Below are 20,319 nucleotides of genomic sequence, written 5' to 3'. Positions count from 1 at the left end.
GTGTGGAGAAAAAACGAGCGGCTCTGCAGTCGCACAAGCGGAGAAGCAGCACGGAGGAGTCGTGACTCCAATCAGGCAACAAAAAGAAAGAAAAAAAAATGAGAAGATGATTTTCCCAGTGTCGGCCTTGCCAAACACACACACACACACACACACACACACACACACACACACACACACACACACACACACGCACACACACAGACCACATGCACAGAGGGAGAGAAAGTGCTTCATATCACATTATTATAATGTATCATTGCAATCAGCATCCAGTGCTTACACACTCTGCCTAGCCGTGACCTTTCACCTCTTTGGCTCGCCCCCCCCCCACCCAGTGCTTCCCCCCCCGGACGACGGCGGGGCCCCCTGGATTTACAAAAAGCAAAAGGCTGATTTATTAATACATTAGAGTCATTACGAGGTAAAAATCAATCAGCGGATATCTGATACGCGGCTGAGTGTTATTCCAGAACGCTCTCTCAGGAGACGGTGTACATTTCAGCCAGTCAGAAATGTAATTAGCCTTTAGCCCCCGGGCTAGGCCGCGCGAAGGCCCGACCTCCCACTCGCAGAGAACGAACTGCGCCAGAGTTGTTGATAGCGGAGCAGGTTACTCAGTCAAAGCCACGGCCGAGGAAAAGAGGAAGAAAGAGACTGAAAAAATAAACAACCAGAGGAGGAGGAGGAGGAGGAGGAAGAGGAGGGGGAAGAGGAGGAGGAGGAGGGGGAGGAGGAGGTCCGGCTCTCTGCAGCGACCAGCTGCTTCGACCCGCAGCCACCGAGCGACGCTGCTCCGGGATGCATCAACGGGGAAACTAATCCCTCCCGCTTTGTTCCGCGCTGACCTTCGGCAGGCGCTGCTCTTGCTGCCGCAGTCCTGTGTGCGACAGCGGAGAGCCGACACGTCTGTGTAGCCGCGCCAAGTCACACGAGTTAGCACAAGTTAAGACGCAGACGTGAGCTTTTCAGCCCACCGGCCATGGTTGTTGCCACCGGGAGTGATTAAAGCCTGATGCCAAAGTGCACTGCCTACAATAGAACAGTGCATTTTATACATTTAATCATTTATTCATTTAATTATTTAATTATTTAGGTGGGTGTATGTAGCAACACAATGCGCTAACGCAATGGAAGCCTCGTCGCTAGGCTAGCCTGTGGCGTTCGGCTGCTCCCCCCCCCCCAGACTTGGTCACAATGCTGCCTAAGGAAGACAGATTGTGTTGCAGGGCTCCACTCAATCCGAATCTGAATGTCTAGCGTGTGTGAGCGTGTGTGTGAGCGCGTGTGTGTGTGTGTGTGTGTGTGTGTGTGTGAGTGTAAGTCGCTGGCCGAACATCAATTACGCAAAAAAAAAAAAAAAAGAAAAAAAGAAGTTCTGTAAAACCTCACAGTCATATAGTCAAGACGCTGCAATATAAGGTTCTTATGAGACCATTTGTCATGGGTCTGGCCAGCCTGACACCCGTCTGCTCAGTACACACTCGCTCTCAGAGAAAGCCTTGAAACCCGAAAAGCGTCTTCTATTGGTATGGGGGTAATTCTCGCTCGCCGTATGCATTTCTTTTTCTCTTTTTTTTCCTTCAATTTCCCCGACAGCGCCGACGCGGCGCAGGCTCGAACGAAGCAGCTTCAGTGCTCACAAGAGCAGAACACATCTGGTTTATATTAGGTTGTGTTGCTACACACCGGCTCCACGGCTTCATGGCTCTTTGATTTATTTATTGCTTTATGTGATAGTTAACTTGTACAACGGTATGAGGGAGAGACAACAGGCGTTGCTGAATTCCAGGGGCTTTTTGTGATCCTTGGATTTTTATATATTTTTTTTTCAAATCTCAAATTGTTTTGACTAAAATTGTTTTGTTCAATCACGCAGCGACGAGCGCTAAAACTATAAGAGAGTCAGGTTTGAAAACATTAATTTTATTCAATCTGTATTTCATCCTCTTTGTGCTTTTTGTCTGGGAGGAAGAATTTTTTAGCGACGCAAACAGACTTTAAAAAAAAAAACACACCAAAGATTAACATTTTTAATAAGTAATGCCAAGTGTTTTGCCTTGAAATGTTTTTTTTTTTTTTTTTACTGCTTTATTAAGTTAAACTATCCAACTCCATAACACACACACACACACACACACACACACACACACACACACACTCCCTGTACCACCCTGTACCAGGGTGGGTGCGTGCTCATGGTGACCGGCCTCTGCACAAACAGAGCCGGGGTGGCTCCCAGTGCGTGGACTGGTGAGTGAGTGTGTGTGTGAGTGAGTGAGTGTGTGAGTGTGTGAGTGAGTGAGTGAGTGAGTGAGTGTGTGAGTGAGAGTGCGCTGGGAGTGAAACACAGCCTCCAGCGTGTTCGACTCAGCGCCTCGTTCACGGCCGCGGCCTTGTGGTAAATAAAGTGCAGCGAGAGCGGCTGAGTTATGACCGCGTGCCTGATGTGCGGCTTCCGGCCGTGTTCTAGTTGAAAGCAACGTTATGTGTTTTTCAAAAATGTTGAAAGTATTCAGTCTCCAGCAGGAAATGAAAAGAGAGCTGCGCGGATTCCTAATTAGTTCCAGTGAATCGTCCACTCACAAAGGCTGCGTCTCTCTGGTCAGAGTGCAGCGAAGGACCGAAAACACCAAAAAACAAGGCAGCCTGTGCCGCCGCTGGGAACAAGCAGCCTGAACGGTTCAGGGTCCGGTCTCCTGCTCAAGGACACCGCGGCGGCTGAATGAAAGAATCTCCTGATTACAGCGAACGCCTCTTTGATTAACAGCCCAGTGACTGCCCCGCACGGCCCGGGCGGCCACAGCTCACCCAACATTACTGGCACCAAAAATAAATAAAATAAATAAATAAATAAATAAAATAAAATAAAATAAAATAAAAACTTGTCTCTCTCCAAATGGAAAAGAAAAGACCTTCACTAATAAAAGTGACATTCAGCCTGGAGAGAGATGGAGAGCAGCACAAAGGGCTGATAATAACGAGACAAACTGCTGGGGAACGACTCAGACGCATTTTGATATCCAAGCACAGACCGTGCATCATGTTTGAGTCGTCGCATTTAATCAAGGTAACAACAGTGTGACCGCACCATTCACGTATGAAGACCGACGCGTCCAGATTAAAACGCAACGTCAACCAGGTATGCGAACGCACCATAAAGAAAAGTTCATCTTGCGACCCATTGACTCACCCGGTGGTCGACGGGGGGACTGCAGTTCCCTCCTCTTCGCCTGCCTCGCTTGCACGTTCAAGCTCGCAGGAGGGCAGTCTCAACGCTCTCTAAAACTGACTCGCTTGGTCTTTCAATCAGGCCGTGGAACAACAACTTTTCCCCGCCGCCCTGGAAAACAATGTTCTGGTTCCCGACCGTCTGCCCCGGGGAAATCATCGGCGCGCCACAATTAGACGCACGCAAACACTCGGCGTAATCAGGATGTAAACACGGGGCGCCGTATCGCAGCGAAACCGCTGGAATTTCTCTCAAAGCCGTTTATTACTTGTTGAACATGAAGAACAGCTGCTACGCTAATTAGCCAAAATAAACTCAGGAAAGCAGAACCTCTGTTTACTCCACGTCGGCTCGCAGGCTGCAGGGATGTTCAAGAATCGGCCTCAGGTTGGTGGAGCCCGGCTCACTTTGCTGTAGGACCAAACGATTCTTTCACCTGAGAGGTGGCACCGACGTGCAGGGTTCTGGGATGTTTTCATTGTCTTACTGCTGGCAGTGCTGCACTGAAACGCAGCTGTAAATTTACAACAATTTACCAACGCTTCCTCATTAAAAGAACAGTCCAGTCAAGCACTGCAGCTTCCTCCGGGCAAGGCACGCCTTTGCACCAATGGGAGGCCTCGGCTCCTTTCCCACTCACTCAGCTCGTGGCAAAGAAATCGAAAAGGTTGTTCTTCCACTGCTTACCACCAAGTCACCTTCCTTCCTTCCTTGCCTCGAAGTGACCTCGTCCTTTGGAATATTTTCCGTAGATTCTTTCGGAGGCAGATCTGGGAAATATTATCGAGACAACATTCCATCCTGCGTGTGGCATCAAATATCAGCGAGGGCCAAAAACATAAAGACACAAAACACACACGCATCACTGCAGCTCATCTCAGACGCCCCCTGGTGGTTAAAACACCACGCAGCCCAGTTATTGACAAACGTTCCTCAAAGGATGCAAATCAATATTGACATTTTTTAAAGAGCCTTTTAGTTTGTTTTTTTTTATTAATTATTTGTCTCTGCCTTTCGGTCAAATTTCAGTTTAGCCTCCTCCTCCTCCTCCTTCTCCTCCTCCTCCTCCTCCTCCTCCTCCCCCTCCTCCCCTTGGCCTATTTTACACTTTACTGACACCTGTGCAAAATGAGTGTCTGAGCCGCTGGATGCTTGACTGTATTAATCTGCCTCCCTGTCACTGCGGCCGCCGGCTGTCTGGCGCCGGCCGGTTGGAGTACAAGGGGTTTATCGGAGTGTTTCTGCTGTAAACGGCTGCCCTGCAGGAGTCGAGGAGCGAGTCAAGCCTCAGTATGTATGGAGCTGTGAAACTCTCCCTTCAGGAGAAAAAAAAAAAAAAAAGGAAGGAAGAAAGAAAGAAAACAGCCGGCTCAGAGGGCTTTTTAGCGGAAGTACAAAGTCAACAACGATCCCCCCCCCCAATCCCGGAGGTGTTTTTTCTTTTTTTTTTTCTTCTTCCAAAAGCTCTGAGGACCCGCAGCAAACCAGGAAGTGCTTCGGCGTGCACAGTTGGCTTAACGAAGACGTGCACATTCACATGAATGCTGGTTCTGTTTGAGTCCAGTTGAGGTGCTTTGCCTCGCCGCCATCGTTACACATCGTTGCAGTTTGCCCCTCAGTTTGCCCCTCAGTTTGCCCCTCAGTTTGCCCTGTTGATCGCACTGTTTTCAGTGCTTGTGACAACAAACTCCCCGAACGACCCGCACTACTGCACCCACTGCGGCAGCGGCGGAGGCGGCTAAAAGCCACGTGTCATGAACCCCATCAGCTCCTCCTGCGTAATGATCCTTAAGTGGGCCTGGGAGAAAAAAAAAAGAAAAAGAAAAAAGGTTGGCTTGTTTACAGGCAACAAACAGCAGCAATCGCCGCTTTGCTTTTCCGCGATATCATGGGGTCAAGTGTATTTATAGTCGTGCCGGGGCCTCCACAGAGGACCCCTTTGTTTCCTGTGTTGCCGGGGCTTTTCCACGCGCATGGCTTCTAATTTCCCCCTCGGTTCAAAGAGGCCGAGTGTTCTCCAACCTGATGTCGGACTCGGCCTCTTTTTAAAGGCAGGCCGCAGATGCTGGACACATTCCCGGTGCTTTTCCGTGGCGAGGAGCATGTCAATTAGTCGCATCCTTCCACCCCGCGCGTGATAGCGCCAGGTCACGTCCACAGCTGTATGAATAATATTGAGGTCTGTCTGGGGTTGCCTGCAGGCGCAGGGCCGGGAATAGCGTCAGGGTCGTTTCAAAGCGGAGCAATTATCCCGGGCCGGGCCGGACGAATCGATTCTTGCAGACTTTTTAAATGCCCCTGGCCAATTAGAGAGCCGAGCCAGTCCACCCTTTCACTGCCTGGCGCTAAGGGTTAGCCGCCGCTAGCTGCTAGCTTCGCTTTCTTTCTTTTCGTTTTGTTTTGCTCTCTATCCAACGGTGCCACCCCCCCCTCTCTGCCGCCTACTCCACCCATGCCAGATTCCAATTATTGAGGGAGGGGCGGGAGTGAGGTGGGTGTGTGTGTGTGTGTGTGTGTGTGTGTGTGTGTGTGGTGGGTGGGGGGGTAGCCCTCCCCATTTCCTCCTCTTCCTCAGCATCATGCTCCATGTGATCACAGCCAAGGTGGAAGCAGCCACTGGGAGGGAGAGGAGAGTGGTAGAGCGAGGCTAGGCAGTGAGAGAGGGAGAGGGAGCCGCTCGCTGCGCCCCTGAACGCACCACTCGTCCAGAGTGAACGGGAGCAGAGCTCCGTCCGGTCGCACCGGGCTGTTGGAGGGGAGCCGCGTCGCTGCTTGGGCCGTGGATTCTATCACACCTCGCCGCCGCCGCCGCCTCTCTGCGGGATACTGAAGCTCCATCATCCCCTTCGGCTCCGTCACCCCCTCTCTTCCTCTTCTCTCACCCATCTTCCCTCTTCTCTCCTCTCCTCTCCTCATCCCCGAGCATCCCTCCAGCAAGTACTCTCGCATTGCCCGCCAACTTTTCTCCACCACAGCCTCCCACATCCGTCCCCACCCCTCCTCCTCCGCCTCCTCCTCCTCCTCCTCCTCCTCCTCCTCTCCTTCTTCTTCTTCTTCCTCACCACCACCACCACCACCCCAGTTCCTCCTCTGATTGTTGCGGCAGCCACCTCTCGGATCGGGCGGAACCTACTGGCTCCAGTGCTACATGGGTCTCGGAAAATGGTCCGCCGTCGGTCTGTAGGCGCCCAGCTCGAGCCGCCGGGATCGGAGTCGTCCTCGTTGCGCGTCCGCGTCTCTCGCCCAGCTCGCCCGTGCAGCCGCGGCTGCTGCTGCTGCCGCCGCCGCCGGGACCAGTGAGATGATGGGTCCGTGCGTGGCGGCGCCGGCACCGCACGCGGGGCAGCACCGTGGCGCACGCCGCTGGCGCGGCACGGCGGGCGGCTGGCTGCGGATCACCATCGTCTCCTTCCTCGCCACTTTACCTGTGGAGCAGCTGCGCGCCTTCCCGTCGTCCCTCAGCGACTGTCAGACGCCGACCGGCTGGAACTGCTCCGGTGAGAGTTCTCACTGTCTGCTGCTGCTCTTGTGCTTTCATTTTTCATTTCATTCCATTGATGTATTTGTTTCTGTGGGGCAGTGAGGTGCAGCTCACTAGAATGCGGATGCCAAAACAAGCGGGATTTGTGTTGCCAGATCAAAGTTTAGAGGAACTCTTGCAGGGCGCTCCTGGTGTTTGCTGCGCAACATGCACGCATGGCTTCTCTGTTGTGTGCGGTGGTGCACAGCCCCGGCAAGGAAGGAAGGAAGGAAGGAAGGAAGGAAGGAAGGCACACACAGTTGCTGCTGTTGTCATTTCCATTTCCTAATTTGGCATTTGTCTGTGCAAGCAAAAATAATGATGATATTATTATTATTATTAATAACCCGTAGCGTCAGGTGAGTCAGTGCCAAAGGATCGATGCTGTCTATCCGAAACAGCGTGAAGCTTCATGTAGGAGCGTCGGGGCAGAATGATGCGAGGTGGAGCCTCAGACTTAGTCAAAGCTGTGACACATTACAGGCTTCGCCCCGGCGTTAAGGTCGCCGCGTAATTGGAGCAAGCAAAAAATAAACAATATAAAAATTAAAAATAAAAAAAAATTAAAAAGGGGGGGGGGGTTCAGCCGAGTCCAGCAGAGGATTCACCTCACACGTCGGTTCAAGCATCCCTCCCTCCCTCCTTCCCTCCTTCCCTGCAGCGGAGCAGAGGCTAAATCCTCTCCGGTCCCATTGTCAGCAGGCACCGGAGTCGTTTCATCCCAGCTTTTATTCTCAATTTGAAAGCGGTCGTATTGTTTCTAGGCCACCCTGCTGTAAACTTGTTTTCTCTCCCCGGTGCGGTGCTGTGCGGAGCGGAGGAGAGAGCCTCGCCTCTCCTCTCCTCTCCTCGCCTTCCCTCCACTAAATCAGCCCACTGTGCCGCCATATATTTCCCCCCGCGGTCGCCTGTCCAATTCTCAGCCCTTAAAATAGCTCCGAGACGATTCACACACACACACACACACACACACACACACACACACACACACACACGCACACTTGGGCAGAAGCAGCATCGATATTATGGCTCATAACCGGCCGTGCATCAGAAGAGCCTCTGCTGTATCTGCCTCCGACTGGGATGAGATGGCAAGAAACTGCAGATAAGCAGCATCTGGCAAACACAATTCCCACTAACCAGCCTGTGACACATTTCTCCAGTTAAAATGCAGCAGGAACTGATTTGGAGTTCAAAGTTTGATTTTTAAAATTAAAATAAAAATAGAGAGAGAGAAAACAATTTAGTCTGAGCAAATGTGCGTTTTAAAAATCAGGGTCAGGTAGCAGCATGTGGATTGCAATTGTTTTAGCTACGTTGGTGAACATTGAGTTGGTAAAAGTTGAGTTTTTCAATGAAACCCGGGAAGGATCCAGGTGGATTATGGTGTTTGTCGTGTGAATGGAAGTGGGCGGGGTTTCAGGTGGCAGCAAATTGACCTGCTCTGAAACATGGAAGCCGTCTTTTCCCAAGACAAACTGTCAAAGGCTTCTCTGCTCCCAGTCAATCTGCCACTTTTACTGCGTTTAGCATTTCTCACAGTCAGTCGTCAGCCGTGGTTCAAAGCTCGTCGTGTCTTTTTCAAATGTTTCTTTCCATTTTGGAGGTTAGTGGCAAAAAAACAACAAAAACAAAACCCTTAATAGATGCTCAATAAAAGAAGCACTGCAGTCTTCTTAATCAAACCAAGTGTTGGTCATCACCCTGTAATGCTCCCTCGAATCTGAACCTGATTATTATGAGAACATTTTGCCCCATCTCCGTGTTTTCTAGTCTCTGAATGGTAACGTGAAAAGTGTTTATGCTTAAGGCGTGACTTAATAACACTAGAAATAGTTCATCAGTCTTGAGGGAATCGGGGGGGGATTTTAAAAACAAATACAGTTTAAAAAAAAAAAAAAAACTCTACTAGTTCTCGTCACTACAGTCGTATAACAGATCATAATGGGCGCCAGTGTGATGGGAATGCGGTACCAGCAGTGTCAGCAGCGCTGCTTTTCAAACAACTATGAATGAGAATCTGTTCTGGGGAAAATGAAAACAAAAAAAAAGAGAGAAAAGGCTGGTTTGACAAACATTGTGATTCAGTTGGCTTCTGCATCTGGGGGCGCTTTTGAACTACTGCCACTGAAAGCACCGCTGAGCCTCTGGGAGGAACACAGAGTGATCTTGACACAGCAGAGTCAGATGCGCTGGTGTCTGTGCGCCTTTGGTCAGTCCTCTCTTTGCGTCACGAGGAGAAATGTAGTCGGGAGGAAAAACGGCTCACGCATGAGTCACAACTCAGCCAAACGAGAGGCGAGCAGTCGGCTTGTGCTGCTTTTGTGAGATTAGCCAAATATCAGGGTGACGCAGCAGCGTCGGAATTCTAGAAAACCCTGCTTAAGGTACCAAAGGACGGTACGCGAGGCTCACAGGAAGAAAGGAAAGAGCGGATGAAAGAAAAGAACAATTCCTCCTTGGAGGAATGGCACCAAATCTCATTTCTCCTCACATTTCTTCCTCTCAACAACAGCAGCAGCAGCAGCAGCAGCAGCAGCAGCAACAGAAGATAAGAGGGACACTTTCAGGACGAGGATGAGGAAGAAAAAAAAAAAGCCCTGCAGGTTATCGTTCAATAGATGTTGGCTGGTTAGTGTCACACCGGCGTGGCTTTCAGGATGAGCGGAACACATTCCAGTGAGTAGCCGCTTGAAGATCGAGACAGCTGCCCCCTAGTGGCCGGGAGGCGTCTTTGCGAGAGACGTGACCTCTCCAAAGAACACACATGGTGGTGGAGCTCCAAACACTCTGCACTCTTGCTGGAGCCGGACAGTGAGAGTTGCTCAGCCGGGGCTCTTTGTTCACAGTAATCTCAAGACCAGGTTTTATTGGCATGTTGGCAATTGATGCGTCTTCAGCGGGGACGCTCGGGCGCTGATCGATGCTCAGTGATCGGCGGTCAGCTGGCGGTCCAGGAGAAGGCCGATCAAACGGGTCACAGAAAGACACTTTCATTTATTATTCAATGTTTTCCCTCTCGGCTCTCGACTTCTCCGTCGTCTTGTCCTCGTTTTGAAGAAAAACAGAAGTTTTTGCAACGCGAGCAGCTTCTGGTGTTTTCTGACCGAGGCTCGAGAAAGACTTGGTTGTGTTTTTTTCCGCATGTTAAAAATGCGATGAAAACCAGCGGGGCAACGCAGTTGTAGGCGGGCCGTCATGTAATTTAATTTTTGGTGCAGTTTGCTTTGCTCCTGTAGGTTGTTGAAAAAAAAAGATCATAAAGATCAGGGTGGAACTCCCATGAAGTAGCCAAGATGTGGTTTTAGCAATTAAAATAGTTTAGCTAACCTTACGTTAGCATCGCAGATCTTCGAAACCTTTCTCAACTGAATGATCTGATATTGTTGTGCTGAAAAGTTGCTGTCCTGTTAATGAAGTGTTCATTTTTTTTTTCATTATTCACACTCAATAATTCGGACAGATTTTCTATTTGGCAGGCACAGTTGACTCTATTGACGGGTAAGCGAATGCAATTTTCTTTGCTTTGCGACAGTGCACATCACTGATTGTCACTGTATCGGCACTGTGAGGGCAGGTGCTGGTTGTGCTGGTTGTGCTGGTTGTGTCAAAACACCAGAAATCAGTCAAAGCCATTGGTGGCATCTTGCCAGTAATCTTTGGCTTTCTATTTAACATGCCGGCTCACGGGCTTTTGCCCCCCAAACCGCTTAATCTTTTATTTTATTTGCTCTTATTGATGGTTCCTTTATAGATGCACTTTACATCGAGAGGGAGCTCCACGCGTTGGTTTCCTTTCTGGTCTCAGCATTTACCACCATTCCCTCCCCATTTTTATCAGACCACTCGCTGATTGCAGCCGCGGCCCTGTGTGAACATATTCAACCCCATGATATACTTTACATCTCCCTCGGGAGAATGCATGAGCAGGGGCCACGGTCCCTCCCTCACTCTATTCCCCGTGCAGCTGTTAAGTGTGAAAAGGCCAGCCGATGCCTCGGTAGCTGAAGTGACAGGATATGCAAAGCCTCTCCCGGGTAAATCCCATCAAGAGGAGTGAATTAGCAGCAGGCTGAGGGGAGAAGGGGCCATTCTTCTGCCAGGGCTGAGGTCTGATCAACCCGGTGTCACATGTGGCTGGAACCTTTAAGCAGAGAGCTGAAAGGTTGAAGGGAAGGTTGTGGCAGGGGGCTGTCAGAAGTCAAGAATAAGGCTGCAAGATGGAAGCTGCAAATGTTTAATCTGCACAAGAACCTACTGTCTGCCTAGTGTTAATTGGACCACAGTTGTTGTTTTAATGCTCTCATAATTCTACTTCTAACAAGCGCGCCACGATGGACCGTACAAGCCTCCATGACCGACGACTGGGGGGGAAAAAAAAAAAAACCTGTTACAAGCTACAAAGAGTCAAAACACCAAGAGAGAGGTCAAGAAAGACTGCCTCACCGCCGCGGTTATTCAACCTTCATCATTCATTTATTCCCCTGAATAATTGATCAGAACAGTGGCTGAAACAGGGAGGAAGCGCCGGCTGCACTTCGCCCCTGCTGCGAAGCCCCAGGTAGGCGGCGAGGTGGAGGTTGAATCCGCCTGACAGGGACCTCTCTTATAGACGAGTAAGTGCCTGGCTTGCCATCCTAATCGTTAGCATACAAACATCGCCTCCTCAATATTTGATGCTCGCCAGCTTGTTTTCGTTAATTATTCAGCCCACTGTAATCTCCTCCCGGAGCAGCAGGGCGGCGGCACTAAGTGTGCGTTTCCCGGCCCTCTGACACAACATGGCCTCGGCTCGTCACAGGGACTACCAAACAGCATCAGGTAACATCTGCTAGAAAAGAAAACCCCGAACCGAAAGTGAGCTCTACCTTGGCTAATTGTACAGTCGGCAGATGATTCGGCGCCATATAGAAAACAGTGCCGTTTCAGGTTCTTGGGTTTTGGATTTTGACGCAGAAATGAATTTGCTCCCCGAGGTGATGGAAGTGTCTATGTGTGTCTATGTGAATCCCTTTTGTCCCTGGTGGTGCTTCCAAAATACTGTATTTTTTTATTTTATTTTTTAAGCCATCACAGCGAAAAGTCAAGGGAAGGATTCGTCTTATTGCAGCTTATTGGACTCGGTTTCCCCGCCGTACTTAGTCTGACAGGAGGTGGCAAAGTGCCGGCTCACTTGTCAAACGGTCAGTTGGTCTAGCAGGGGGGGGGGGTTTGTTTATTTTCTTCTTTCTTCCATTTCACCAAAAACTTTGTTTTTCACTTCGTGCTGCACAAAGGGTTTTTTTTTCCTGACAAGAATGACCTTTGACATTTGTTCTCCGTGCAACATCCCACAGCAGATCAGTCTGTCTGACTCTCTATCTGCTCAGTGTGCAGCGTCACCCATGGCAAATCAGTCCTGCGGTTAGCATCAAAGACACCCCTGTTCCCTCCACCTTCTTGGTGCATATTGATATGAAAGGTAACAAAAGTTTGCCTGTGTGCTACTGCAACTTTAGCCATTCCAAGCTTTGGGAAGGTCAAGCGAGACTTTCAAAATAAAGCCGACTGACTTTTCTATTTCCATATGATTTCGGAGGCCGTTATTTTGCAGTTGTCGCTACGGTTTAGCGCTGTTATTGACTGCTTCAGGAGGCTCACCGAGGCTATAATCTAAGGGTGATGTGTGTCAGACGAGATAGCGTGAATGATTCATGAACTCCTTTGTTTTGCTGTTTGTACTTAACGATCATCAAGCAACATCAAATGACCCCAAAGGGCTTACGGACGACAATGTGATGCTAAGCATTTTTTTTTTTTTCCCCTCCCTCAGTATCTCATGCATTTCATAAACATCCCGCAAACCGAAGCTGCGTGGCCTCTATGAAATCTGACTCACTAAACACACCGTAAACGCTGCGTGCACAACAGCTTCAAGGTCTTCGTGCAATTCATGCGCACGCCTCGTGTTGAAAGACATTCACGCTATTTAGATGAAAACCCTATGTGTGCTTATTATTGTGCAAAAGGCATTCCTGGAATATAGTGAGAGTGATCACTTGCCTGTCGGTCGCTGTGTCCCGTAAAAACAATCCGCAGTGCTTTCGAAGGCTTTCGCTTGGTCGAGTTACTAATGGTGATTTGTGCTGAATTTTCTCTGAAGCTCAACCCTGAGGTGATCAACGGCAACAATAACTCTGCAGCGCTTCAGACTCAATCGTCTTTAATTTGAAAGAGACCCAATGTTGAAGAAAGGAAAACTGGAGAACCGGTCTCTTTCTTTCGTTAATCACATTGTATCGACTCTGACATGGTGTGAATACTGTTTTGTTTTTTTGTTTTTTTTACTTGTTAAAGGTTTTAATCGCATTAGAAGGAGCAAGATCACCCCACTTTAAAATGTTCACTGTCCAGGAAAGATACGAAAAAAAAAGAGAGAGATAAAATGCCACAGGTTTGAATGTCTGTCATTTCAACCCAGTTACAACAAGAGATGGGGATGGACAGCCATTCCACCAGGAAGCAATAAAACCATCAGATTTTTCTTTCCAGTTATGGCAGAGGACCGTAATCATAACAAGCCGGTCATTTGGACGAGTCGGCACGGCTATTTCCTGCGACTCCCCAGACGGCTTCACGCGGCCCTCTCGCCACTGAGGGGCCGTCCTTCATCGGCGCACTCCAAGCGTGGAGGCCTCTCATGTCACCGCTCTCTGCTCGGTGATTGCACGCCGGCACCGAGAGCTTTATGGTCATTCAGGAGCCTGGAAAACATCGAGTTCATATTAGCCTCCGGCTCCTCTTCCACGTGGCGTCATTACCTCGGCACCCCCCCCCACCACGACCACCACCACCACCACCCCGACTCAGGGGGGCTTTTTGGGAGCAGAGAGGGGCCATGGGTTATTACAGTTAGCCAGTTAGGGGCCGATGTGTTGAGACTCCATTGTAATGAGACGTCGGTGAAGAGGCGTAATCGCTGCGTCAAGTGTTCTGTGTTTGCCTGCTAAAGTGCAGAAAAGCGCACGGCCGACCAAACTCAGGTGGAAAGTTTTTGGCGGATCAGAGGACAAGTTTGAACCCGGGGTCATGGCACCTTTATGAAACTTTAATCATAGCGTGGTTTTTGGAGGGGGTTTAGTATCAGGAGCTGAGGGACCCTGCTGGAGATTATGTTGCACATTGGCTGCTTCAGTCGAGGCGTCTGATCAGACGTGTAGGAATGTTGTTCAAACAGAACCAGATCTTTGTAGGAGTTTCAGGGGGGTTTTTTTTCTCTTCTTTTTTTCCCCCAAGTATGCCGGCGCCACAGAAATAGAAAAATACGAATATGAGCTCCCTGGACGATACAAGAACAGTAGGAGACAAGAGGATGGATGACAAGGACAGAATTGGAAATAGAGAAGCAAGAAGAAAGCACGGAGAGGTGGTTAAACAGCGCAAGGAATGAATCCAGACTCCTCTTGGTAGCGACTTGAGGGGAGATAATACAAGATTTATTTATTTTTTTCCAGTGATGAAAGATGCAGTGACTCGACGGATCAAAGATACATTCAGGAAAACAAGTTATCTAGATTGGCTGCTTCTTGTTTTCATCAGGGTTCATCAGGGAGGCGGTTCTGTTTCATGAAACATGCTCTAACGCTCTGCCCTGTCGGTCTTCAGGAATTCTAATTCATATCACTTGGCAGAAGCGACGTGGTACCACACCTCAGCCATCGAGCGGCGTTCAAGGGTTTCCAATGTGGTTTTAAGTGTTGGGACGACATGATCCAGTGAAAGGGACTCAAAGTGATATTCATGCTTCTTTGAAGCGCTGCCGGAATGCTTGCGCTAAGCCCTGGATGTTTGCAGCATCCGTCTTCCTCCCTGCTTCGCCGCAATGCCAAACCTATGGGTAGTGACATTTTAAGAAGACATGATGCCGAAGTGTCCTTGAGTCTGACTCTGACATCTTAAGTGCGACAGGGAAGCTGTTTGCGAGCAGAATTCTGACATTTATTCTCCCTCCTCCAGAAGGCGACTCGCCAGTGAAAAACGCCCGCACGATTCCAGTCGGGGTGTTTTGGTTAACGCTGCAGGCAGCTCGCCAAATAAGGTTAATTAAATAACCCCAAGTTTGATTCAAAGAATGCCTGGTATCATCCCGCCATCTGGAGCCTCGGACGCATTCCTTTGTTCTGGGCTCCAACACACACACACACACACACACACACACACACACACAGGTGAAGCGAACACACGAGTGTGTGGGCTGTGAAGTAAATGATCTTTTTTCCTTATAGCCACAAAGCAATTTATTGCTGGGATAAATCAAGGGCCAGAGTGCACAGATAAAGGATTGCTGTCTTTCACTCCCAGTTTGTCCGTGCCTCTGGATTCACAGCGTGCATTTATTCCTGATAATTGGACGTCTTAAACAACTGTTTGTCTTGCGTCTGTACAGCACACAGTCAGCCACTGAATCTCCACAGGCCTCTTTGTCCCCGTGGTAATTTGCCGAGAGCTTTGTCGACCCTTCAGAGGGAGATCAAGTGAGATCTGCCCAAAATAGTTGGAGCAACTTCACGCCCGGCAGGGAAAATGTGAATTAGCCGTGACAGCGCTCATTGTGCACCGCGTGGCACTCTAGCATTTTGCAAGCGGCAGCGCATCCACTCGTCACCCTGAAGGAGCCCGAGGCCAGAACCACTCGTCTCAATCAAAGGCTTTGCGCTTGCGACCTCTTGGGGGAACATTGATTGGCGTGAATTGCGTCCTCCTCAGCTGACCCATGACTTGAGAATCGGGAGCAGAATAAACACATAAAAAATGAAATGAGTACGAGAACGTGATTTACCGTGACGCAGTTGCCGCAAATCAAGCTGTCGCAATGCTGGGAAGCCTTGCTGCAAAACAATTAGGGCGACGTGTGTGTGTGACAGTTGAATGAACTTGCTGTTTGGGCATAGGACAAATTCTCCTTGCTGGTGATAGGTGGCGGTACTGTGGCCGTCGCCGCCCGCAATGAAACTAAACAAAAGTAGAGAAGAAGAAGAAGAAGAAGAAGAGGCGACGCTTCGTCTGCCATCGCAGCTGGTTAACAAGTCGTCGACAGATTTGAAGAAACTACCGGAGGGAATTGAATTCACTGACTGACCGCCGGTTCAAACGTAAAATCGGATCGTTCGTCGTCTCCGAAATCTTTCGGCACCCGCTGTTGGAAAAATAGAAATGAAGAAAGTAGGAAATGCGCCAAATCGTCGGGATTCTCTGACAGGCAGCGCTCCCGGTGGCGCTGCTGAACTGTCCAATGACGAGGTCGTTGCTAGGCGATGTCAAAACACAGGTCCACAGGAAACACATCGAAGCGGTCAACGGTAGCCCTGAAAGTAATGTCCCCAAAGTGTTCTTTGGGAAAGAGCTCTCGAGCTGCTCCTCAGTCTGCTGCTGATGTGTTAATACAAAAGTCCCAGTAACATGTGACCGCCGCCCAGGTTAGCAGAGGAGGCTCTCAACGCTGCTCCCGGAGAAAACCAGCTGCAATTTGCCGTTACAGCTTCCCCCCCCCAAAAAAAAAAAAAACAGCCTCTGTTCACCCATATTTTTTTTGGCCAACATTGCTCTCAGCTTGTAAGGAAGTCCAATACCAACAAACAGTGTGAGTCTTCCAACTGTTTGTCACAGAGCTCCTACACCAAATGAGCAGCTGCAATCCACGAACAACAGACTCACCCTGACGTTACGCAATTCTTTACGTGTCTGCACATCATCTTGCGTTACCAAAGGCACGGATATTGAAATGATCCATTATCGCGGAGTTTTCACAATTGCACTTGGTGGGGGAGCTTTATGCGCCACAAAAGTGCCATCTAGTTCCATTATTTCCACGAGAGGGTAGACGTGTCTGCAGCGAGTATGTTTTAAAATTCATCCCCTCGCGCCACAGCCGCTCAGATAGCGCTGCAGGTACGAGGGAAAATACATAACTTATAGGGGATTGATTCCAGTAGGGTTCTTTTTTTTTTTTTTTTTTCTTGTCAGAAAAGGGGAAAGAAAATGCTGCTGGAAACGTTTTGTCTCTGGAAAGTGGGAGGGATGACTCTGCAAATGTCTTTATATTTTAAAGAGGCTAATGTTTTTTTCAGCACAGAAAATTTGGAACAAAATGTCTCCTTTTGCCTTTTTTTTTTTTTTTTTTTTTTTTTTTTCTTCTCGTCAAATTCACCGGCTTAAACGGCAGCATAAAAATTGCATCCCATCGCCTTCTGCACTCTCGGTAACATTTTCAGCTTGATCTCGGCTGAAGCTGCTCGGAATTCAACCGGGGGGGAACAAACGCTTTCAAGTGCAGGAGGCTTTGCCTTTGTTTGCCTCACGCCGCGGTCTCAAACCTTGTAGGCATGCAACTGTGGTTCCACTCTGTGCGTGTTGCTGGGGCTGTTTGAGATGGCTGCCCTCACCCCGGCAGAAATGCCTCCGCCGCCTCGCACATGCAAAACATAACGAGGAGGAGGCGCCGCTGTCGAGCTCCGAGTTTCCTCCGCAAAAACAAACACCCTAAATAGCGTGTTGGTGCAACATGGAACCCTGTGGTCGTGCAGCACGGCTGGCGACTCCAGCCGTGCTTTTGTATAGTGTATTATATCATTTTGGCAGCTCGCGATGAGAAACAGGCACCAGCATTGTTCTTTTGAAAGAGCAAAGTATGTCGTCAAAGGGTGCAGCTGTGCTTTGGGAACCGTGACTAATGGGGGACAGTGGCTTTGACTGTGAACGTGGCTCGGGTCAGTGTTGCTGAACGGGAAGAATCACTTACTCACTAATGTGTCCCTCTGGCTTTGGGCCCTTGCAGGTTTCGACGACCGGGACACGGACCTGTTCTTATGCGACACCAACACGTGCAAGTTCGATGGGGAGTGCCTGAGAATCGGGAACATGGTGACGTGCATTTGCGACTTTAAGGTGAGACCTGCGCTCTTTTTGTTTCTTTTTTTCCTCTCAGCTGCTTCGTTGGGGTTGAGAGCGATACTGTTGGTTTGTCACATATTGCTCAAACAATCGCTGCTGAACAGCAGCAGAACATGAACCTTCTGATGGATTCTCAGCCTGGTGTTTGGCTGCAAGCAAAAACACAATGCATTGCAATTTTCTTTTTTTCTGCATTTGAAGCAAAATGTCTACATGCACGATTGTGATAATCGTGCCGCACCAACGCTGCAGAATGGTGCTTTGAAGCAGCTTCCTGGCGACTCTGGAAGGGGAGCTGGTGCCGAGCCACGGTGCCGAGCCACGGGGCCGAGCCACGGTGCCGACGGTGCCGAGCCACGGTGCCGAGCCACGGGGCGGAGCCACGGGGCGGAGCCACGGTGCCTAGCCACGGGGCCGAGCCACGGTGCCGAGCCACGGGGCGGAGCCACGGTGCCGAGCCACGGTGCCTAGCCACGGGGCCGAGCCACGGTGCCGAGCCACGGGGCGGAGCCACGGTGCCGAGCCACGGTGCCGAGCCACGGGGCCTCTCGCAGTGCTCACAGTCTTTACCTTGAATTGCCGACTCTGCGGTCGGGTTCGCCGCCGTCTCATTTGTCCCGTCGCACTTTTCCAGTGTTTGCCCCACCACGCTCCTTCATTGCCTGCCGCAGATTGATTTTCTCGCCACACGTGCCTTGCGTACACCCCCCCCCACCTGCTCACGCCGTGTCCGTGTTCCGCGTCTGTACCCCGGCGCTTTTTACAGCTGTTTGCCGCTGATAGTACAAGCTAAGTTATGTCAAATTAATGAGAAGTCAATGCGGTGCATTGAACGTTAGCGTGGCCCTGTGTGAGGAGAAATGAGAAGGTTCTCCTTGCAAGGAACAAACCTCCACCCTCTTTTATCTTCTGAGGCAACAACACTGATGTTTTACAATGCAGTTAATCAGGTGAGTCAGGGCCGTCCACCTGTTATTCATGAGCTGTCCCACGGCGGTGCTCTGAGAGTGAACTTTCTGCAGCGGATGCCAAATCAGACCTTGTTTTGATCCATTCCTGCCTGAGATCTTGTTTATGGCAGTTGTGTGCGTGGCCACTGTCAAGTGCCAAGAGAACAGAGGGCTTGACAGATGAACACTGCAGCGGAGGCGCCGCGGCTGCGGGAGGCCTCATTCAATCCAATTATTTATGACTTTGTGACTAAAACTCACTCGTGTCATCTGCGGTTGTGTCGTAATTCTGGGGGAAAAAAAACAAAACAAAAACAAAAACAAACCTTTGAGAAGCTCTTTGAGGAAAAGGACAAAAAAAAAAAAGGTGGATGTATGGCACGCCGTCGTTGGAGGAGATGGCGATCGACACTCATGTTGCTCGCTAGCTTGCTAGCTTATGGGTTTAATCTCGCGGTAACGTATCAGAGACAAGCGCCTTGACATGCGTCAAGAGTTGAGCGTTAGGTGGACGCAACGGAGAGAACCCGGTAGTTTTTCAAAATAAAATTGTTCAGACTCAGATAATGAATGAAACGGGATTCATTTAACGGAAGTTAATTATTCTTTCCGTCCGGCCCGGTACCAAATGACCCACGGACCGGCCCGGTGGTTGGGGACCTCTGGTATATAGCGGATGTTTGTCTTTGACATATGCTAATACCGTGGTGGTTGCGGTGATTGTACATTGTTGCCCCCCCCCTCCCGGGGGAAGCCGGCTTATCGTGAAAACTCTTGTGTCACGACGCTGGACTGCACGCCAAATTCATAAATAAGATTGCCGCAGATGAAGCGGGCGAGTGAAAGGCCCTCGTTAATGGCATAAATCTGGGAGGCCGCGCTGTTCTTGATAATGACTCATACTTAACTTTACGACCGGGCCTGTAAAAAAAAAAAAAAAAGTAGCGAACCAGCCCGCTGCGTATTGATTTAAGTATAACATTTGCGAGGTTTTGCCCCTCCCCTTCCCTCCCTCCCTCCCCCCCCCCCCCCTCATTTGCCGCGTGGGGCCGCAGATGAACGCGGCGGCGCAGAGCCCGGAGAACGTAGCGTGTGTTCTCATCCCTCCGCGCTTTTATCGGTGCGTCATCGTCGCAGGCAGGCGCTCGGCGCAGCCGACACTCCATTGGTCACCGGCTTTTATCTCAATTTCGTGCTTTCCCGGGAGCGAACGTTAACAGAGTGCCGCAGATAAATAACATTACAGCTCCATTCCTCTCCGGGAGATCTCACGCTGATATTGCCGCCGCCGTGTGAGCGCTCGCTGCAGCGGACGCTCGGGGAAAAGGCGCCATCCGCGGCCCATTACCGCAGGTGTGAGGTCAACCCGGCTATGCGTCTTCCACACGTTTGCGCGGAACTCGCCCGATGACGTCGCTCCATCAGTCAGCGCGGACGGACCAACGGACGCCGACCTTCCCTGGCCGTGCCATCGTTGCCGTGGCCCGGAATGATCGCTCACTCCCAATCAGTGTCAGAGAAATAGGTCTGAGATTCCTCTGGGGGTCGGCGGTTGGTTCGGGGCTGTCAGAGGGAAAACGTGCACGTTGCATAAATCTTCATCTCGGGCTGAATTGTTGCCGTTCCTGCAGACTGTTTGCACGGGCGCGCGCACTCTCTTGCAGAGGAATGAGGAGAAGAAGGAAAAA

At 50.1% G+C, this 20,319-nt stretch overlaps 1 protein-coding gene across 3 annotated transcripts in view; it reads left to right on the top strand.

Moving 5' to 3' along the window:
* Positions 1-5,916: 5,916 nt before the first annotated feature.
* The window catches only part of LOC142880242 (tomoregulin-2-like), a 93,564-nt gene continuing 79,161 nt past the window's right edge, over positions 5,917-20,319 (top strand). The window contains exons 1-2 of one of the 3 annotated variants that reach the window (XM_076014013.1): positions 5,917-6,729; positions 17,566-17,675. In XM_076014013.1, coding sequence (XP_075870128.1) covers positions 6,534-6,729; positions 17,566-17,675 — 306 coding nt within the window. In that variant the 5' untranslated portion in view covers positions 5,917-6,533. The remainder of the gene's footprint in view (positions 6,730-17,565; positions 17,676-20,319) is intronic. The other 2 variants (XM_076014012.1, XM_076014011.1) reach the window with 2 other exon arrangements.

The sequence above is a fragment of the Nelusetta ayraudi genome, unplaced genomic scaffold (genome assembly GCF_046127955.1).
Source record: "Nelusetta ayraudi isolate G7.1 ecotype Tasmania unplaced genomic scaffold, CSIRO-AGI_Nayr_v1 ptg000163l, whole genome shotgun sequence".
Taxonomy (NCBI): domain Eukaryota; kingdom Metazoa; phylum Chordata; class Actinopteri; order Tetraodontiformes; family Monacanthidae; genus Nelusetta; species Nelusetta ayraudi.
The sequence above is the reverse complement of the archived record's forward strand: the minus strand, read 5'-3'. Positions and strand labels throughout refer to the sequence as shown.